The sequence below is a fragment of the Garra rufa genome, chromosome 15, assembly GCF_049309525.1.
Source record: "Garra rufa chromosome 15, GarRuf1.0, whole genome shotgun sequence".
Lineage (NCBI taxonomy): Eukaryota > Metazoa > Chordata > Actinopteri > Cypriniformes > Cyprinidae > Garra > Garra rufa.
Window position 1 is genome coordinate 25,240,520 of NC_133375.1, and position 20,179 is coordinate 25,260,698.

A 20,179-nucleotide genomic window follows, 5' to 3' on the forward strand; every position below is an offset into this window, starting at 1 on the left:
AAACAAAAAAAAACAAAAAAACACAATATCATAAAAATGTTTAATCAGAGCAACTGAGAAAAACCTGCAATGTACAGCAAAGACTTGACCCGACAAAAGAAGGAAAAATATTTCAATGCAGTGTGTATTAGAAGAACACTGGACAAGTATGGCCTTCACGTTGAGGCATCTTGCCAAATACCACTTTTGACCAAGAAGAACAAAAAGGCAGACTTGAACATGCTGAAATTAAGTTGGATAGACCTGTGAAGTTCTGGACCAATGTTCTATAAAGTGATGTGACCAAACTGGAACTTTTTTGGACCTATGGGTCAGCGGTATGTCTGGTGCAAAAAAAGGCAAAGCTTATAAGCATAAGAACACCATCTCCATAGTCAAACATGGAGGTGGGCCAGTCCTGTTATGGGGTTGTTTTACTGTAGCAGGAAGTGGAAAACATGACCGTATTAAGGATATCATGGATTCTTTGAAGTATCAGGTCATTTTGGCAAGAAATGTGATGCCTTTGTTGCAATGACTGAAGCTAATGATCAATGGATTTCCTGCAGGACAATCATCCCAAAGTATACATCCAAATCTACTAATGCTTGATTCAGGGATCAGTCATTTAATGTTCTTGAGTGGCCTATTCAGTCTCCAGACTTAATTCTCATTGGAAGTATTTGGTTGAATATGAAGAATGCAGTGGCAATGTGAAAACCAAAGATTATTAGTGATCTGAAAGCTTTTTCAGGCAAGAAATGGGCCAAGATTGCAGTAGATATGTGAGGTAAGCTTCTAAGTACTTCCAAGCAGCATTTATTGGTGGTTTTAAAGAATAAAAGATTCTGCACCAAATTTACTTTTGGGGGTTGAATCATTTGAAAAAAGGAGTTTAGAGCCAATTAGATTTTTTTTCCATTCTTTTTTTTACTTCAATAACTTGAATTCTCAGGATTACTTATATGTGTATTAATAAACGTTCCCTTCCGAAGGGAACTCTCACTGCGTCCTCTAGAGGGCGCTTTGGGGAACGCTGCAGCGTGCCCTCGAGTCTGAAGAATGCATAGAAAAACTACATGAAATGGCCGGCGCCAGCGTATGACGTCACCGCGGCGCGCAAGTCGCTGCCGCTGCGTCACTACCGGGCGACCATAACATAAAAGAGGCGCCCGTGCAACACAATACATCTTCGCTGTTTTCAGCTTTCTCTGTTTGGAAGTGCATTGGAAGAAACGGTAAGAATCCTTTCTTTGAGCTACTATCATGGCGAGCACTAGCAAGTCGTTTAAGCGGTGTGTTGATCCGTGTCCTCGTTATTTGACACCTGATGACACACATGATCTTTGCGTATTCTGTTTGGGCGAAGAGCACGCACGCGATGTCCTTGAGGGGGCATCGTGTGTTCATTGCGAGCGCTTCTCTATGAGAAAGCTCCGGTCTCGTCTGTCTCTTTTTCTGAGGAAAGATGAGCGTCCACTTGCTCCTCGCGGTTCGGGTCCTGCCGCTGCCGAGGCACGGAGGAAACTGAGCTCGTGGGGCTCGCAAGTGGAACTGGCTGACGAACTTGAGAGGGGTCTTTCTCTCTCTTACTCGCCAGCCAGAGACGATGACAGGCTCCAAGCTGATGATGATGCGTTATCGCTGACATCATCAGATCCAGGAGCAAGTGCTCTTTTGGGTTCCACCCAAGAAGAACAGGAAGTGCTAGAGATGGATGAAGAGGCTGAGGCTGAATCCTCTCAACCTTCCTGCCCTGCATACGAAGAACTGCTGGAGGTTATGGACCGCGCCACGGCCAGGCTTGACCTGCCGTGGAAGCGGGCTAGAAAAGTAATATCGCGAGGTCGCCTCGACGAGCGCTATCTTTCAGGCCATAACCACCCAGCTCCGGTGAGCCTTCCATTCCTTCCCGATCTTCATGCAGAGATCGAGAAGGTCTGGAAGAAGCCGTACTTGGCCCGCATTCATAGTTCTTCCGTGGCGAACTATGCTAACATCGAGGGATTGCGCGACCACGGCTATGAGAGGATGCCCCCTGTTGAAGAGACGCTAGCCTGCTATCTCTCCACGGGGTGGGCTTCCTCTCTCAAGACTCCCTCTCTGCCTTCTCCGGCCCTGCAAGTAACATCCCGGTTGAACGGCAGAGCGTATGCAGCAGCAGGTCAGGCGGTGGGTGCATTGCACACCATGGCAGTGCTCCAAGCCTACCAAGCCGATCTGCTGAAAGACCTGGACAATGGTCAGGGTCTCTCCCCTGACCAGGTGGCTGAGCTCCGTCGCACCACAGATCTTGCTCTCCGTGCCACCAAGCAGGCCGCTACCCATATGGGTGGGGCTATGGGGGCTATGGTGGTTACGGAGAGACATCTGTGGGTGAACCTGGCTGATGTCGGGAGGAAAGAGAAGGGCTTTCTTCTCGACGCACCGGTTTCGCCATCTGAGCTTTTCGGTGCCTCCATCGAGACGGTGGTCGAAAAGTTCAGAGAAGCGAAGACGCGCTCAGCTGCCTTCAAGTCCTTTATCCCTCGAAGGTCCAGGTTTCAGCCCGAACACCACAGGGGTCCTGCTCCGCCTCCTTCTGAGGAACAGAGGCAAGTGCAGAAGGCTAGTGTTGCATCCCGCGCTCCTCCTCCGCCTGCGGGCAGGTCTAGGAGGCGACGCGGATCGAAGGGTGGCAGACAGGATTTGAGGGAAGTGATCCAAGCGAGACAAAATTCTCGCAAGGGTCAGAGCAGTACGAAATAAAAACCTCACCTTCCCTCGGTCCAGTCGGGTCGCCATATTAATTCCCCTGTCTCCATTAAAGCTTCCTGCACTCCCCGGACCCATGATGTTCTTTGGTGGTTCTACCTGTATGGAACCCTAATTTACTGATGGTCTGGAATTAGGCGGTTTCTGAGGGAAATCCCGCCTTTTTCAATGAAGCAGGATGCTCTTAAATGGGTGAGTAAGATCCATTTTTTATTTTTTGAAGGAACTTCATACTGTCTCAGGCCTGTGTACGTTTTCTCTCTTCACAGAAGAAATACGACGAGTCTACAGCGGATGCTCCCCCTCTGATCCTATGGATTAAGGTTACGGCAGTGTTTGCCCTCTCCACGCCACAGGCTGTGCGGTAAACCAACCCTTACAGCATATATTACACATAGGACTTCTGTCCTCTTCAAGGTAAGCTCCCTAAGTCTTTCTCTTAGGTTTGCCCTTGGTATGTTTAATGCTGTCCTTTGCAGGCCTAGTGTAGACTTATGCCCTGTTGAGACAGGAGCATAACTCCCTAATAACGCCCCCCTATGGCTGGATAGGCGTTTGGCCTGCGGGGTTAGGTTGCGTGTTGTGTTTTTCCTTAGGAAAAGGAATATGGAAACATCTCGACGGAGCACCCCTCCCTTCCGGTTGTATGGTGGTGTCCGTCTGCACAACACTTGTTCCAGCAGGGCAGCCTACAATCAGGCTTCCCCTCTTCAGTGGTTAAACAAGCAAAGGAAAAAAAATTTCCTTTCTCCTAGGTAAGCATCTAGATATTCATTTTTAAGATTGCACTAGTATGTTTAACAACTCTGTTGCAGACGGCCTGAGTGCGAGGATCCGCTTCGTGTCCACTCCTAAATAACGGTTTCCATGGAAACTGAGTATCTCCACCTGTTGAGACAGGTGTTCACTTAAATAGGAGTGCCAGCAGGCTGGAGTGCTCGCTGCGGACTCGGAGCAGCTTTGGATGCTCCCTTTTCTGCGGAAAAGGGTTTATTTGAGCACCACCTGGTGATACGCTTTCCAGCTTTGGGTCATGATTTACGGTTTTCTTTGGTGAACGCTCCCCTTTCTGCGTAAAGGGTTTTATGTAAAAAAAAAAAAGAATCTGAGCGCCACTCAATGTCACCTCATTCTAAGCCTGAGGGCTGAGGCAGTACTTGATGTAGGATCTACACCCGGGCTGACGAATGCCTCCCTCTATGTGAGAGGGTTTGAGCATCCTTCGGTGTTTTAAACACCTTAGAAAGCCGTCACTTTAGGATCGATTCTCGCTCATCAGGCCTCATTTCACTTCCCTTTCCGAGGAAAGGTTTTACGAAGTGTTAAAACCCTAGGATGGTTTTTCCCCCTGACCTCAGGGTTAGGAAGCTGTCCTTATATTTAATTCCGGAGCTACCCAGAATCTTTCAAGGCAAACCAAACAGTGCTCCCCTTTCTGAGGAAAGGGTTTGTTAGAGTTTAAGAACTCACATTCCTCCCTGTGCGCAGGATTGTTGGAACTGACCTTATAGCTCCCCTAAGTTTAGGGTTTCCTTCAGAGCACCATCCCAGGATGGAAATTCTTCCTCCCTTCTTAGGGTAGGAATCTACCAGGGATAGACCTTTGAGAGTTACGGACCTTCTACAAGGACGTTGGCGTGCCCCCTTTTCAAGGGTTCACTAATAAGAGCACCACTCCTTGGTGGCCAAGTTCTCCTTCCTGTGTCTCAGGGCAGGAGCTTGACCTTCATGCTTCAGGTTTTTACTCTCCAGCCTTGTATTCTGATGTATGCTCCCCTCTATGAAGGGTAACGTTGAGAGCATTCGCTCCTGTTGGGTTACGCAGCTCCCCTTCTTTGGAAGGGTCCTCTGTGAGCGCCAACCCACCTTCATGAGATTGCCGGACCTTTATACAGGTCATGTGGACCGGGCTGTGCACGCTCCCCCTTCTCATTAAGGGTTCCCTGAGAGCAGTGCTTCTGGAGATCAATCCTTCCTGTGGCAGAGTTAGGAATTGTCCTCTGCTACCGTCCACTATTACAGGATGGTCTCAGCTCCATGTTCATCTCTGTTGACAGATAGCTTGCGAGCCTCTGTCCAGAGTAGGGTCAGCGTGGCAATCCCCTCACCGTCAGGGTTATCCCCTTTTCCGTCTCTTCAGACGGCATGGAGCTGATAGTGAAACCCCCTGGGAAAACACTCTCCTTAAATCCGATCATTTCGGTAAGCATCCCACGCTATGCCTGGGCGTCTTCCTTTAAAACCACAAGAGTGGTAAGTGCACATATACCTGGGGCACTTCTATAAATCCACGTGTTGGTAGGTTCCCACCAAGTTTTGGGTTCCTCCTTTAAACCATTTTTGGTATGGGTCACGCGTTTTGCTTCGTTCCCATCTATTGGAGTTGGCTCTCAACCCCGGTTCCCTGGGTTCGACTCCTTTGATATCATAGCTGATGTCTGCTGACCATCCACTATTAGGGCGTGCCACTACTAGTGGCCCTTTGAACGGACCCAGGACAGGTTTCTGCCCTCATATGGGAGCCAGTTCCTGAGGGAACTAGGCCCTATGTTGCGGTAGTCCCTGGTTCTGACAAGTCTAAGTTTCCATTGAAACTTAGCCGTTTCCCTCAGAAGGAATTACTCTAATTCCAAGCCTGAGCTGTGCCCTGGGTTCTACCCAGTCTGGTAAGTGGGTAACAGTTCAGGCCTCTGGCCGTGAGGGGTAACGTTTTGACAGCCGTCACCACGTCCTAGTAGGGGCAATTCCTCTCAGAATTGTTGCTTAGTGCTCGCTGGCTTAGCATGCACTCCCCTCAGCATGGCAGCGTTGGTATACCCGTTCCCCAAAGCGCCCTCTAGAGGACGCAGTGAGAGTTCCCTTCGGAAGGGAACGTCTCTAGGTTACGTATGTAACCTTAGTTCCCTGAGAATATGGAACGAGACACTGCGTCCTCTAGACTTCTTCGCCATGCTTCGGACGATAAAGCTTCAGACAATGAAGATGTATTGTGTTGCCTTGCTGTCTCGTTCCCTATTCTCAGGGAACTAAGGTTACATACGTAACCTAGAGACGTTCTCCAACAGTTTACTGATGCCTTTGTTGAATTGTTTTCACAAAATGTTGTTCTCTTCAGCAATTTTTTTTGCAGGTCGAGGGGACTGAATAATTTAGATCGCAACTGTATATTATAATTTTGTTATATTAATTTGACCCATTTTCACAATTTATTAACATTAAATTTGTTACCTAAACAACCAGCAAGAAACATTTTTGTTTTGTTCATCATTTTCCTTTAAATAAAACATATTCACTGGGGGTGGAACTAAATGTAATATTTAAAGAGTCCACCATTAAAAACACTAATGGAGAACAACCACTCTGAATATCTCCCCTATATTATTATAAACATACTCCGTTCCACATGACACACACACACATTTTTATTTATTTTTCTGACATCATAAACTAAATCCCTCTAAATACAATAGATTCTCAGATGATAAATGGATCAGTTTCTGCTTCAATGAACTCACCTCATACACGTTGAACTGACTCTGACCGCGAGAGAGCTCTCTGTAGCTGGTGGTGAACTCCCCGATAAAATCATGACTGAAGCACAAAAAACAACAAAGAGACTTTTACAGTCTGTGATGATGAAGACAGATGGATTTAAACTTTTATATTAGATCTGGAGTGATCAGTATTTGTTACTGCCAGGCATTTTAGAGCAGAGCTGACGACAGGTGCCAAAGGAAGCTAGAGGGAAATTCTGCAGCTATGTTATCAAGGAAAAAAATTATGATTTGAAAAAATAAAGTGTTTTTGTGTAGGGTGTATAGGAGAATACATTACATAAATGTGCAGTGTGAAAAGAAAACAAATGTGCATGTTTTTTCTACCTGCCATCTCTATCCCAGTCGTACACCTCCACTTTAATTGACCTGAAAGATTCAAAACAGAGCATTTAGAAACACTGTTTGCTATTTTTCAGATACTAAAAAGAGAGCGGCAGCAGAACTGATGGATGTTTTCTGATTAAAGCAGGCCTGAGAGACTCCGTCTCACTGTGTTTTTCATCTCCATGCTAAAACCAACCAATTACAGGCCATTATCCAGACAGTGCACTCTGAATTAAACAGCGGTCGGCAGAGACTGAACTCCTGGGCTGTGACACAGAGCAGCCGTGGAGCGTCACTTCACCTGACAGGACGCAGGCGAGTTTCATTTAAACATTAATTACATCTGAAGTTTTGAATAATTAGAAATTCATTCTGTTCAAAGCAAGTTAACGCGATCAATTACACAGAGGCAGCCGAGATTTGTAGCCTTGTTAATAAAAATGGCTTTCAAGGGTAATGGCTCTAAACGGCATTTGGCGCCAAGGCATGTCACACACTTGTTATCACAAAATGCAGGGATAGGTTTGAATTTACAATTCTGTTACGATGACAATTAATGAACAAAAAACAGGCAACTGTAAATATTAAACACAATTCAGCCAATCATTCCTCTTTCTCTTTTAAATAACCAGCATAATGTATGTTGTGTTTTGGATGCTGTTGTCCAATCTTATTAAAGGGACAGTTCACCCAACAAGGAAAATTACCTCATGATTTACTCACCCTCAATCCACCCTAGGAGTACATGATTTTCTTCTTTCAGATGAATATGATTCTTCAAAATCTTAAACCTCATCCACTACCGTTATAAAGCTTGGAAGTGCCAGGACATTTTTAATATAACTCTATATTTGTCTGAAAGAAGAAAGTCATATACATCTAGAATGGCTTGAGGGTGAGTAAATCAATGGGTAATTTACATTTTTGGATGAACTATTCTTTTAAACAGAAAGCCTTTATTGGTCAAGATTTACAAGAAATGGGCAGCACGGGCTGGTTGATGGCAATTCATGGCTGGACTTTTCAGCAGACCTATTTATTTTTTTTACTTGATTATGCTACAAAAAAGTGGAAAATATACACCATCGTAGGATGTAAATTATGATTTTGTACGATTGCTTGATTAGGAAAATTTGCTGATTGTTTACTCTGCAAAGGTAGTACTGAAATCTCATTGGCACAAAAGCATCATCTGAGTTGAAATGAACCTAAACAGAAAGCCTCTACTGAGTAATTCCATAGAGAACATGGGGAAACTCTCCATCTGTTGGTAAAGCAGACTGGTTCAGCTCTGGAGTAAGAGAACAGATGTAGCAAATTCATCAGAGATCATATGGCACACATCCTGTCTATCAGTATTCAGATTCCCTGCAGACAGGCAACCAGTAATTTCACAGAATTTCAACTAAATAGCAAAAGGTCCAGTTCACATAGAAGCTTATTCTAGCCAAGAGTCTGATTGACATGTAAAGTGACCAACCATACAGTAGTTTGGTTTTATGTTTACTCTGAAATATATTACACCACAATAACAGGCTGGAGTGGCTTAAAACTACACTATCTAAAATTATATTATATACACTGATCAAATTTTGGGGTTAGTAAGATTTATTAAGGAATTCAAAAATACTTTTGTTCAGCAAGGATGCATTATCAAAAGTGGCAGTAAAGACTTTTTAATTTTGTTACAAAAGATTTATATTTCAAATAAATTATGTTCATTTTAACTTTTCATTTTTTTAAAAATCCTGAAAAATACAGTTTCCAAAAGAATCTTAAGCAGAGCAGTTGTTTTTAACATAATAAGATTTTTTTCCCATTCCAAATTAGCAAATTAGAATGACTTCTAAAGGATCGTGTGACTTTGAAGACTGGAGTAATGGTTTGCTCAAAATTTGGCTTTGCCATCACAGGAATAAATAGCGTTTTAAATAGAGAACAGTTATTTTAATTAGTAATAATATTTCACAATATTAGTATTTTATAAGTGTTTTTTTTTTACCAAATAAATTCAGATTTGGTTAGCATAAGACACTTCTTTCAGAAACTTTACAAAATCTTGCCAACCCTAAACATTTGAACAGTAATAAAACATATTATATATTTTTTAAATACATTTTAAATATAGTAAACATTTTCTTCACAAATCAAACCAGAAAACACTAGAAAAATATAGGAAAACGTGTAGTCTGTTTAGAAATTCTGCCTAATTTATAGGTCATTCTACTGGAAAACAACTTCCACAACTTTCTACCAAGCACCCAGAGGTGTCAGTTATATCAAGAAGCCCTGCAGTAATTTCCTCTGTAAAGTCTGAGATGTTTCCCTCAGGAGTGTGGCTGATTGACAGGGTTAAGTGCTGTTACCTGTCTCTCCCCAAGATCACAGACAGATGCAGATCAGTTGTGACACTTTGGGCAAATTATGGCTTCCCCTCATGTCAATCAAACCAAATTTGCTCTCATTTGTTTAAGAACCCTGAAGGAGGCGCCACCCTCTTTACTAACCTGACACCACAAATGCATTTGTCTCAGTGAAAAAGAAGAGACAAACACCCAGAAGATGCACACAGATGGTCACAGCAGCTAAAAACAAACTCAACTTGAGCTTTTGGATGGTATCAGCACAACCTAAGCTGATAATCAGTAGAAGCAGTCTTTCACATGTAATGATTCTTAAATGAATCAAATAATGTCAAAATATTATGCTCTCTGCCACACTATTGGTTTAAAGCAAGGTCAGAAATGTGGCAAAAATGCCACCGAAATAAGCAAAAAAATTCCCATAAATTCAATAAAAAATGGGCAAAAATTGCCCCTGCACAATTAAACAATGTACTGTTGTAGTGATTAAAATAAAATGTGAAAATAAATGAAAAGTGTAAATTCACGGAATTACATTCGGATTGGCTCATACTGCATCAGATAGCTTTTACGCATTGTTTGTGCAGCGTTGAGTCTTATAACCAATCAAACGCATTTCTGTTGAACTTAGGAATGCATTGGCCAGTCAGAGGTGCTTAGAATAGTCAGCGCTGAAAACGGCCGACATGTTTGTCTATGAAGCCAGAGTGTGGCGTGGCTAAAATACATGGAGACACTATATGGATATTATTGACAACAGTTTAAAATATTGATTAAAGTAAATATTTAACGGTAAGTATTTGACAGTAAGTATTTGACATTAAAGACAACATATGGTTTTTATGATAATAAGGTGATTATAAAACTTGGCCTTACAAATTGCGAAAACAACCCAAGGGGGCAAATATTACTCCTTAATGGAAAAATAAATTTCTGACCCTGGTTGAAAATCATGATTTGCCTTTTTCCAGTCTTCCGTAGCTATTTTTTCCTCTGGTGAAATCCATACGTAAATGAAGAAGCCAAAATATTAAATGCCATGGATAAATATTTACTAAGTGTACTTTGTGAATTTCTTTTTTCTGCCTGAGATTTTGAGTCAAATTACAGGAGGCAAATATTTTAGAAAGATGGCAGCATTATTATTTTACTTTTACACAGAGATTGATAAGTCTATTACTAAAATCTGTTGACTTTAGCAATCCTTGTTGCATTATATACCAATGGTGACAGTTCAAAAATGAAAAAGCGCTATTGAGATATCTGTAATATTCTTGGGTTAGGCTTTATTGAGTGAGGCATGGAAACTGCATGAAATACCAATGGTGGCGAAGATTGCTAAAGTCAACAATTTTGACTCACAGACCAACCAATCTCTTTGTAAAACTAACATAATGATGCTGTCATCTTTCCAAAGTCATTATAGGCCAGAAAATATTCATCCATGATATCATTTCTGACCCTTTTCTGACTTCAATCCAATATATTAGGATCTGTATATCATATAAAACTCTAATTACAGACATTTTTGTTGAAAAATATATCCCAGCTGCAATATAAATACTCCTCTCTGCTGGCATCCTTACAACAGGTAATAATTAGCACAGCACAACAACAGCTGGAGTTTCCCTTTCCTTTTTCTCTTTCTCTTTCGCTCAGTCTCTCACACACACAGGATCAGAGGCCAGGTGGGGACTAGGTGGCAGGTGGTTCTGTTCCCTGTGCCCTGATTGGCTATGACAGCTCTCAGACGACACACAGCTGCCAACGCGTCTGCAAGTCTCACCTGGGCCATGAAAATGAACACATACACACTCAAACACACACACAAAAGTATAGCCTACCAAATATTCATGAACACAACAAACTGAGTGACACGCACACTGGATAGTACATAGGCCTATGGAGAGCAACAAAAAAACAGTGCAGTGCAAACACACAAGTATCTGCTACACAGAAAATACAAAGCTAAAATAATGTGTCCTTGTAGAGCACATAAATCACAGCAGCACAGCAGCGTGAACAGGGCTGTCTGTGATCAAATAATGCTGATGCAATGAGTACCAGCAGTCTGGTCTCAATGTGCGACTGAATCAAAGAGCACAGGAACACGATCCCTCCGACACACACGTACACAGGGTCTCGTCTGGGTACAACAGCACTCTCGTGATAAATTTCTGCAGGCTTTACAACACTGCACGCACATAAATGAGCTCTTATCCTCATTCTAATGTTAAACCCTCAAACGGTTCTAAATAAAGGAGCATTTGCCCACAGATTAATTAGCATAATACACGCTTAAACATCTCTATAAACTAAACACCTGTAAATAGCCCTATACTAAAAGTGATCTACTGCATTAAACAATAACACAATATTATTACTGTAAGGGGTTCAAGCACATAGCGCTGAAAACCTATTGGAATTGTTAGCCTGGTCACAGATAATGACCAAACCGTAAGTCGTAGAGACTTGAAACTTGGAGGGATGGTAGTACTCACACCGCCTACAACATGACCAAGGCTGGCACCAATCAGCCTCACAGGGGCGATTAAAGGTACAAAAATGCTCCTAAACAGTCAGTTGCAGGCTCAAGTGTCTTATGTCGTTGGAAAACCAAACCAGTCCAGAAAGATTCTCTGAAGATAAATGTCAATATACAGTATATATATAAAAAAGTTGAACTTTCAACCGTCGCAAAGGGATGCCAAAACATTCAATAGGGGCAGGGCTACTTTTAGTAAAATGCCTATAACTCCTGAATGCAATTAGATATCTCTGCCAAACTTGTAAGAGCTCAGTCTGAGGTCACAATGAAAAAACGTACTCGGTTACTAACGTAACCTCGGTTCTCTCTAGAGAGGGAACGAGTACGGCGTTAGTATCTTACGCTAGGGGAAAATCCTTTTCTGCAAGATATTGAAGCCAAAAATTATCCTTAATTTTGAAATAATGTAAAGCGCGTTGCAGCAGCATACAGACATAGGCGAAACAGCTTGCGCGCCTATTGGCTGCTCTGCGGCAACTGCAGCAGCCTATAGAGCGAGGCCTGGCACGACGCCAGATCCAATGGGGGCATTTCGCGCCCTTTGCGTCGCTTCCCGCCTAAAAGGGCGTGGTCTAGGCCTATAAAAACCGCTCGCAGGCAGCTATTATCTGGTTTTTCATCATCGAAGCAACCAGAGCGTGCGCATGCACGGCAAGATACGCAGTACTCGTTCCCTCTCTAGAGAGAACCGAGGTTACGTTAGTAACCGAGTACGTTCTCTTACGAGAAGTCTCTCGTACTGCGTAAGTATCTTACGCTAGGGGACCCAGTGTAAAACGCCGTGCATGCTGAGATCTGACACCAAAGACCCAAGGGCGAAAGCCCGGGGTTCATATAGTTCATAATCACCTAGAGAACTCACAGGGAGTCCGGGGAAGAGGGAGGGGCAACGCCGCACTCTTCCACATAGTGCAGCGTCACTCAGACGCTAAGTTTAACGTACATACAGGGCGGGGATACGGCCTGAACTGACCTGGAAATATGGGTCTTTACACAGTTTGCCCAAGCACATCTTGTGCTACTACTTTCACTGTCGACCCTAGAGCTGTGCTCAGTAGACGCAGCATTCCGAGCTGATAGCATCAGGTCAGACAACACTGATTATCTAGACTGACAGCAGCCTGGCCTGTAAGGCGGGAACCTCCAGGTTGTAAAACCTTATAAATGTAGACGGAGAGGCCCAGCCCGCCGCCGTACAAATATCTTGCAAGGCAATCCCACTCGACCAAGCCCACGATGAGGCCACGCCCCACGTGGAATGTGCTCTGACACCCAGCGGGCACTGCATGCCCTTGGAAGCATATGCCAGCGCAATAGCATCCACTATCCATCTGGATAGGCTCTGTTTCGACGCGGCCAGTCCCTTGGGACGCCCATAAAACGAAACAAAAAGCTGTTCTGTCTGCCTAAAAGCAGACGAGCGAGACACGTACGCTCGTAATGCCCTGACTGGCCATAGGAGGCTCGCATCCATTTCCTCATCAGTGACCGGTAGGGCTGACAGAGCGCTGACCTGTGCCCTAAACGGTGTGTTGAGGGATTTTGGAACGTAACCATACTTGGGTTTGAGTATGACTTTAGAGTCATTAGGTCCAAACTCCATGCACGTCGCGCCCACGGAGAGCGCGTGCAAGTCCCCTATGCGCTTCACTGAAGCGAGAGCCAGCAGAAACACAGTCTTAAGAGACAGGTATTTCAGATCAATCGTCTGCAGAGGCTCGAATGGTCCACCTTTCATGGCCTCTAGTTCCACAGAAACGTCCCATACGGGGACTGAGGGAGGTCTGGGGGGATTCAGTCTTCTAGCTCCCCTCAGGAAGCGAATAACTAAATCGTTCCTTCCTATTGACTGACCTAGCGTTGTCCTCGAGAACGCTGCTATGGCCGCCACATAGACTTTGAGCGTGGACGGGGTTCTGCCCTTGTCCAGCAGCTCTTGTAGAAAGGAAAGCACCTCCGTCACACCACAGTCAGTGGGTGACGAGCCGCGGGCTGCACACCAACCTGAAAACACAGACCATTTTGATGAATAGAACCTTCTCGTAGAAGGGGCTCTAGCCTGCATGATCGTGTTTAATACTCCTTTGGGGAGTTCATCATATGTTCATCATATGTCTGGTGGCCCAGACATGAAGGGACCACAGTTCTGGGTGAGGATGCCAAATCGAGCCGCTGGCCTGAGAGAGAAGGTCTCTCCTCACTGGTATCGGCCACGGGGCAGTGCTCGTCAGCTGCATCAGCGCTGGGAACCAGGGCTGGTTTTGCCAAAACGGCGCTATCAGCAGTATTGAACATCCTTTTTCCCTGACACTCTATCACCTGAGGTAGGAGAGAGATGGGGGGAAAAGCATAGAGATGACGGCGGGGCCATTCGTGGGCCAGCGCGTCCCTGCTTTTGGAGAAAAATTCCAGACAGTGAGCGTTGTTCTGAAACGCAAACAGGTCTACTTCCGCTCTGCCGAATTTCTTCCACAGCAGTTGTACTGTCTGTGGGTGTAGAGACCATTCGCCTGCTGGAACGTTGTTCCTGGACAGTCTGTCTGGCCCTATGTTTAGGAGCCCCAGCACATGCGCTGCTTTCAGCGAGTGCAGGTTGCGCTGAGCCCATACCAGGAGGCGTTCTGCAAGCCTGTATAGGTTTTTGGACCTGAGACCACCCTGGCGATTTATGCAGGACACCACTGACATGTTGTCCGAGCGGACTAGTACATGGTTTTCCTTTATTTGGGGACAGAAGCGCGTCAGCGCGTTCTGTACTGCCAGCATTTCGAGGCAGTTGATATGCAGGAGCTTTTCCCGTTCTGACCACTGGCCAAAAGACGGTCTGCCCTCGAGCAGAGCCCCCCATCCCGAGGTGGACGCGTCCGTAGACACCACTTTTATTCTCGAGGAAGTCCCTAGGCTTACACCTGACTGGTACCAGTCGACTACTTTCCACGGTTTCAGGGCTGTGACACATTTCTGATTGACCGTGAGACGAAGCCGACCGGACGCCCATGCTTGACGCGGAACGCGTGCTTTCAACCAGAACTGCAGTGGGTGCATGAGGAGCAGACCCAGCTGGAGAACTGATGACGCTGAGGCCATGAGACCCAGCATTTTCTGAAATTTCTTGAGCGGGACGGACGCGCCGCAGCGGAACGAGCCCGCTGTGCGCAGAATGTCTGCTGCGCGCTGTGGTGATAGCCGCGCTATCATTGACAGCAAGTCCAATTCTGTGCCCAGGAAGGAAGTCTTCTGACTGGGAGACAGAGAGCTCTTCACCCAATTGACACTGAGACCCAAATTCTCGAGGTGATCGAGTAACATGGTCGTGTGCTCCACGAGCACTGAGCGAGATTGCGCTAGAATCAGCCAATCGTCCAAATAGTTCAGTATGCGCACGCCTTTCAGTCTGAGAGGAACGAGCGCTGCGTCCATGCACTTCGTAAATGTATGGGGTGCCTGGGACAAACCGAATGGCAGGACTGTGTACTGATATGCCTGGCCCTCGAAGGCGAATCTCAAAAACCGCCTGTGACGTGACGCTATCTGTATTTGAAAATACGCGTCTTTCAGATCCACTGACACGAACCAGTCTCCTTGGCGAACTTGCGCGAGGATTTTTTCTGGTTGTGAGCATCCTGAACCGACGCTTCACCAGCGCTTTGTTCAGTTGCCTTAGATCTAGAGACCCCCGTCTTTTTTCGGTACCAGGAAATATCTGCTGTACAGCCCTCCTTCGCTCTGAGCTTGAGAAAGGGGCTCTATGACCCCGTTGCTCAATAGTTTCGCCACTTCGGCTCGAAGCAGGTGTGCTGCTTCTGTCTGCATCGTGGTCTCGACGCGCGCTGTATAGCGGCGCGGGCGTCGGTGAAACTGTAGCGAATAGCCTCCTTTTATAATGTCCAGCACCCCTTTTTGAAACCCCTGGAAGCTTTTCCCATGTGTTTGCATGAATAGCTAGAGGTTGAATACGAAGCGCGCTCCGTTCGTTCAGCAAAGGAGTGGTTTCGGTGTGCTGTGGCACAAGAGACGTGCTCGTGACATTCGGGGCGCGGGCGCTGATAGCGGGAACTATTATGTCTGTGTGTGGATGTGGTTGTGTGGCAACAGGCACATTTAACACACTGCAAACAACGTTCACTGCAACGTTCGAGGGAATGCATTTTGGTTTCGCTTTTACAGAAACCTTGTGACGTGCATAATGTGATGTCTGTGGGCACTGTGAAGTGGGCACGTTTACCACATGTGAAGCGCAATCGATCTGAGTCGATTCTATGTGCGCGGGACCTGTGTGACAGGCTGTGCTTGTGTGTAGAGATGGGCACTGGGTAGTGGGCATTCTTACTACACATGAAACACCATCGGCCGTGGCCGGTTGTAAAGCGCAATCGATCTGAGTCGATTTTATGTGTGCGGGACCTGTGTGACAGGCTGTGCTTGTGTGTAGAGATGGGCACTGGGTAGTGGGCATTCTTACTACACATGAAACACCATCGGCCGTGGCCGGTTGTGAAGCGCAATCGATCTGAGTCGATTCTATGTGCGCGGGACCTGTGTGACAGGCTGTGCTTGTGTGTAGAGATGGGCACTGGGTGGTGGGCATTCTTACTACACATGAAACACCATCGGCCATGGCCGGGACTCCAGAAAATACACTCAATTGGGGGGTTATCTGGGTAGCCGTGAAAACAACCTTTGTGTGCAGGCAAGCGGGCGACAGAACCGGCTTGTTGGCTGCAGAAAACACTGGAACAGTCACATTTAACACACTCCAAACATCGTTCGCTTGCGTGGAGCGAATGCGCGTTGGTTTCGTGCAAAACGTGCTCGTGACATTTGAGGCATGGGGCACGCTGATAGCGGGAACTATTATGTCTGTGTGTGGATGTGGCTGTGGGGCAGCGGGCACATTTAACACACTCCAAACAACGTTCGCCTGCATAGAGCGAATGCACACTGGTTTCGTTTTTACAGAAACCGTGTGACGTGCATAATGTGGTGTCTGTGGGCACTGTGAAGTGGGCACATTTACCACATGTGAAGCGCAATCGATTTTATGTGTGCGGGACCTGTGTGACAGGCTGTGCTTGTGTGAAGAGATGGGCACTGGGTAGTGGGCATTCTTACTACACATGAAACACCATCGGCCGTGGCCGGGACACCAGAAAATACACTCTATTGGGGGTTTATCTGGGTAGCCGTGAAAACAACCTTTGTGTGCAGGCAAGCGGGCGACAGAACCGGCTTGTTGGCTGCAGAAAACACTGGAACAGTCACATTTAACACACTCCAAACATCATTCGCTTGCGTGGAGCGAATGCGCGTTGGTTTCGTGCAAAACGTGCTCGTGACATTTGAGGCATGGAGCACGCTGATAGCGGGAACTATTATGTCTGTGTGTGGATGTGGCTGTGGGGCAGCGGGCACATTTAACACACTCCAAACAACGTTCGCCTGCATAGAGCGAATGCACACTGGTTTCGTTTTTACAGAAACCGTGTGACGTGCATAATGTGGTGTCTGTGGGCACTGTGAAGTGGGCACATTTACCACATGTGAAGCGCAATCGATCTGAGTCGATTTTATGTGCGCGGGACCTGTGTGACAGGCTGTGCTTGTGTGAAGAGATGGGCACTGGGTAGTGGGCATTCTTACTACACATGAAACACCATCGGCCATGGCCGGTTGTGAAGCGCAATCGATCTGAGTCGATTTTATGTGCGCGGGACCTGTGTGACAGGCTGTGCTTGTGTGTAGAGATGGGCACTGGGTAGTGGGCATGCTTACTACACATGAAACACCATCGGCCGTGGCCGGGACACCAGAAAATACACTCTATTGGGGGTTTATCTGGGTAGCCGTGAGAACGACTTTTGTGTGCAGGCAAACAGGCGACGGAGCCGGTTTGTTGGCTGCAGAAAACACTGGAACAGTCACATTTTCTGGAACTGGACGAGCGAATAACTTTGGTGGGGGTCCGGCGACAGCGGGACTCGTACACCGTCGTTTTCCTAGTTGTGCTAGGACGATTCCGGAGGCTCAGGTTTCAACTCAATCCTGGGGAGGGGCCGTGTCCAGCGGCGGCGGCCAGACGAGCGTGAACACGGTCTCGCGCCTTGAGCCTGACAGAAGATCCGAATAGGCCAGCGGGTGAGAGCGGCGCGTCGAGAAACGCGGTACGCTCAGACTCAGACATGTCAGAAAGCGTTAGCCACGAGTGCCTCTCAACAACGGTGAGAGGCCATGTTACGCAGCGCTGACGCGGCTTGGTGGTGGCGAAAGAGCGGCGGAGTAGGTTTGACGTCTGACGGCAAGCTTTAGAGGGGAGGGCCGACTTAGCACGCCGTCCAGCGGAGGGCAGACATAAGTGGGCTGCTATCACCTCTTCTGAGCAGCATGCGCGTTCCCCTTTTGGCGGGAAACGGAAATCCTCTTCCTCCTTCATGGCCCCCTCGTCAGCGGCGTCGATGGAAGCGGTGGCAGACAGCGGCCGCTTTACGTCTGGAACAGAGGCTGACGAGGTCGGTGAAGCAGGCGGGCGAACCAGCGAGCTTTGTCGGCTGGGGGAAGGATCCGGGGCCCGCTGGACACAGTGCTTTTTACAGCGCGACAGAGTCGCCATTGGCATCTGCACGAGCCGCAGGAAGGCATCTTTAAAAAGACGCTTTGCTCTTTTTAGAGAAACAGTGTGTATCGCAGCGGCGACACACACTGTAGATTATAAAGGATATAGGCGCCGGAAAGCGCAGCAGGAAGGCACGGAAGGCGGCGTGGCCAGCAGCTTCAGTGGCTCGTCCCGCTGAGATGCTTGCAGTCGACGGCGGCTTCTTCTCCGGCTCCAGCGATGCATGTGCTTCGCTTGAAGGATGAAAAATCAGATAATAGCTGCCTGCGAGCGGTATGTATAGGCCTAGACCATGCCCTGTTTGGCGGGAAGCGACGCAGTGGGCGCGAAATGCCCCCATTGGATCTGGCGTCGCGCCAGGCCTCGCTCTATAGGCTGCTGCAGTTGCCGCAGAGCAGCCAATAGGCGTGCAAGCTGTTTCGCCTATGTCTGTATGCTGCTGCAACGCGCTTTACATTATTTCAAAATTAAGGATAATTTTTGGCTTCAATATCTCGCAGAAAAGGATTTTCCCCTAGCGTAAGATACTTACGCAGTACGAGAGACCTCTCGTAAGAGAACTGTCTTGGTCCTAAGTGCCAAAAGCGTCTACAAGGATATTTGCGTATCTCAAAAAACATGGTCGACATTGTCTGACTAAATTTGAGCACCTTTTACACAAGGTTAACGGAGGCTGATTAGAACAAAACTTGGTGGGCATGTTTGACCTTTTTTAAATTTTAAAGAAATCAGCCACTGGGTGGCAATATTGCATTTTTCAAGGGCGTAAACGATTGTACATTGCATGGTTTTCTGCACATATGTGCGATAATTGTGTCATTTGATAGAGCTCATTCTAGACCACTTTGCCTCTAGAACCACTGCTGTCAATCAAATCATTTGGTAAATGATTGAGAATATGTAAAAAAAAATACTTTTGTGAACTAGTCCTAGGTTTTTCACTCAATCTTAAAAAACCACTGCAGTACAATTCTCCGGACCCTCTAGATCCATAACTTTACACTGTGGTAAGCTACAACAGGGTAACATTTTAAAAGGGATATGGCCAATTATACCCAAAGGGCTAGAAATCCTAAACGAAAACTCAACTAGATGAACATATGCAACAGCATATGATTCTAAACAAACATGAAACATTTTATGTACATTTGACCATGTGGTGCTATAACAGTCATAAATCTTAAAAATGTGCTTAAATTCCTTAAGTGTTTGAACCCCGATAATCGCTGCTTGCATATATTCTTATTTATGATATTACAAACATGCATGTCTGTGTGAGTATATGTGAGTGCACCTGTCATAATCTCCATTGCAGAGTGCTCTGACAGGAATTGTGAATGGCTGCCAGACAGGATTCAGCGTATTCTTTACCACTTCAGTTTTATGGCAGATAGTGAACCTATGAAACAAAAAACAAAGTTGTTAAAGTCAAACAAAAAGTGAGCATTGTATGCTTATATTTGATGACCTACCTGATCTCACGACGAAAACGTACCCGTACCCGTACCCACATTCATTTTTATTCATTACAATTATACTGCCACTCAACAGACATTTTAAATCATAACTGCATTGACATTTACAAAAAATGTACCATATGTACATTCATCTGTTCTGGGGAACCGAACACTCTTTTAGCACCACTAATGGACATTTCACATCAAATGTGTCATGAGACATACATGGCGCTACATATTTCGCGACTTGCAAAAACTTCCCACAGGTATGTTTTTGTCATGAGAGCAGGTTGTTTATTACAGTCAGAAGTTTGAATTTTGTATGTCTTAACTGAGTTAAGAGTACTAAGTGAATTTTACTGGCAACAACTTTCTAAAGACATTCCTTAGACCCTGACCAATTTTCTTCACTTTTCCTTGGACATTGATTCACAAAAAGAAGACACGCTTTCCTGCCTGCACATCTGAGTGAAAGAGACAGCTAACTCACGTTCCGTCCTCATTACTTCTGTAGAACACCATGAACGGGTCAGAGCGGCCAAAGAAGTCTTTCTTATCCAGCTTATTGGCACAGAACTGCATTGTTG

The 20,179-nt window shown here is 46.0% G+C and overlaps 1 protein-coding gene across 1 annotated transcript in view; it reads right to left on the reverse strand.

Moving 5' to 3' along the window:
* The window catches only part of cpne5a (copine Va), a 120,429-nt gene that overhangs the window by 19,246 nt on the left and 81,004 nt on the right, over positions 1–20,179 (reverse strand). The window contains exons 10-13 of the mRNA XM_073819832.1: positions 20,083–20,179; positions 19,430–19,534; positions 6,615–6,656; positions 6,199–6,324 (exon numbers count right to left, since the gene is read on the reverse strand). Of these exons, the coding sequence (XP_073675933.1) occupies positions 6,199–6,324; positions 6,615–6,656; positions 19,430–19,534; positions 20,083–20,179 (370 nt within the window). The remainder of the gene's footprint in view (positions 1–6,198; positions 6,325–6,614; positions 6,657–19,429; positions 19,535–20,082) is intronic.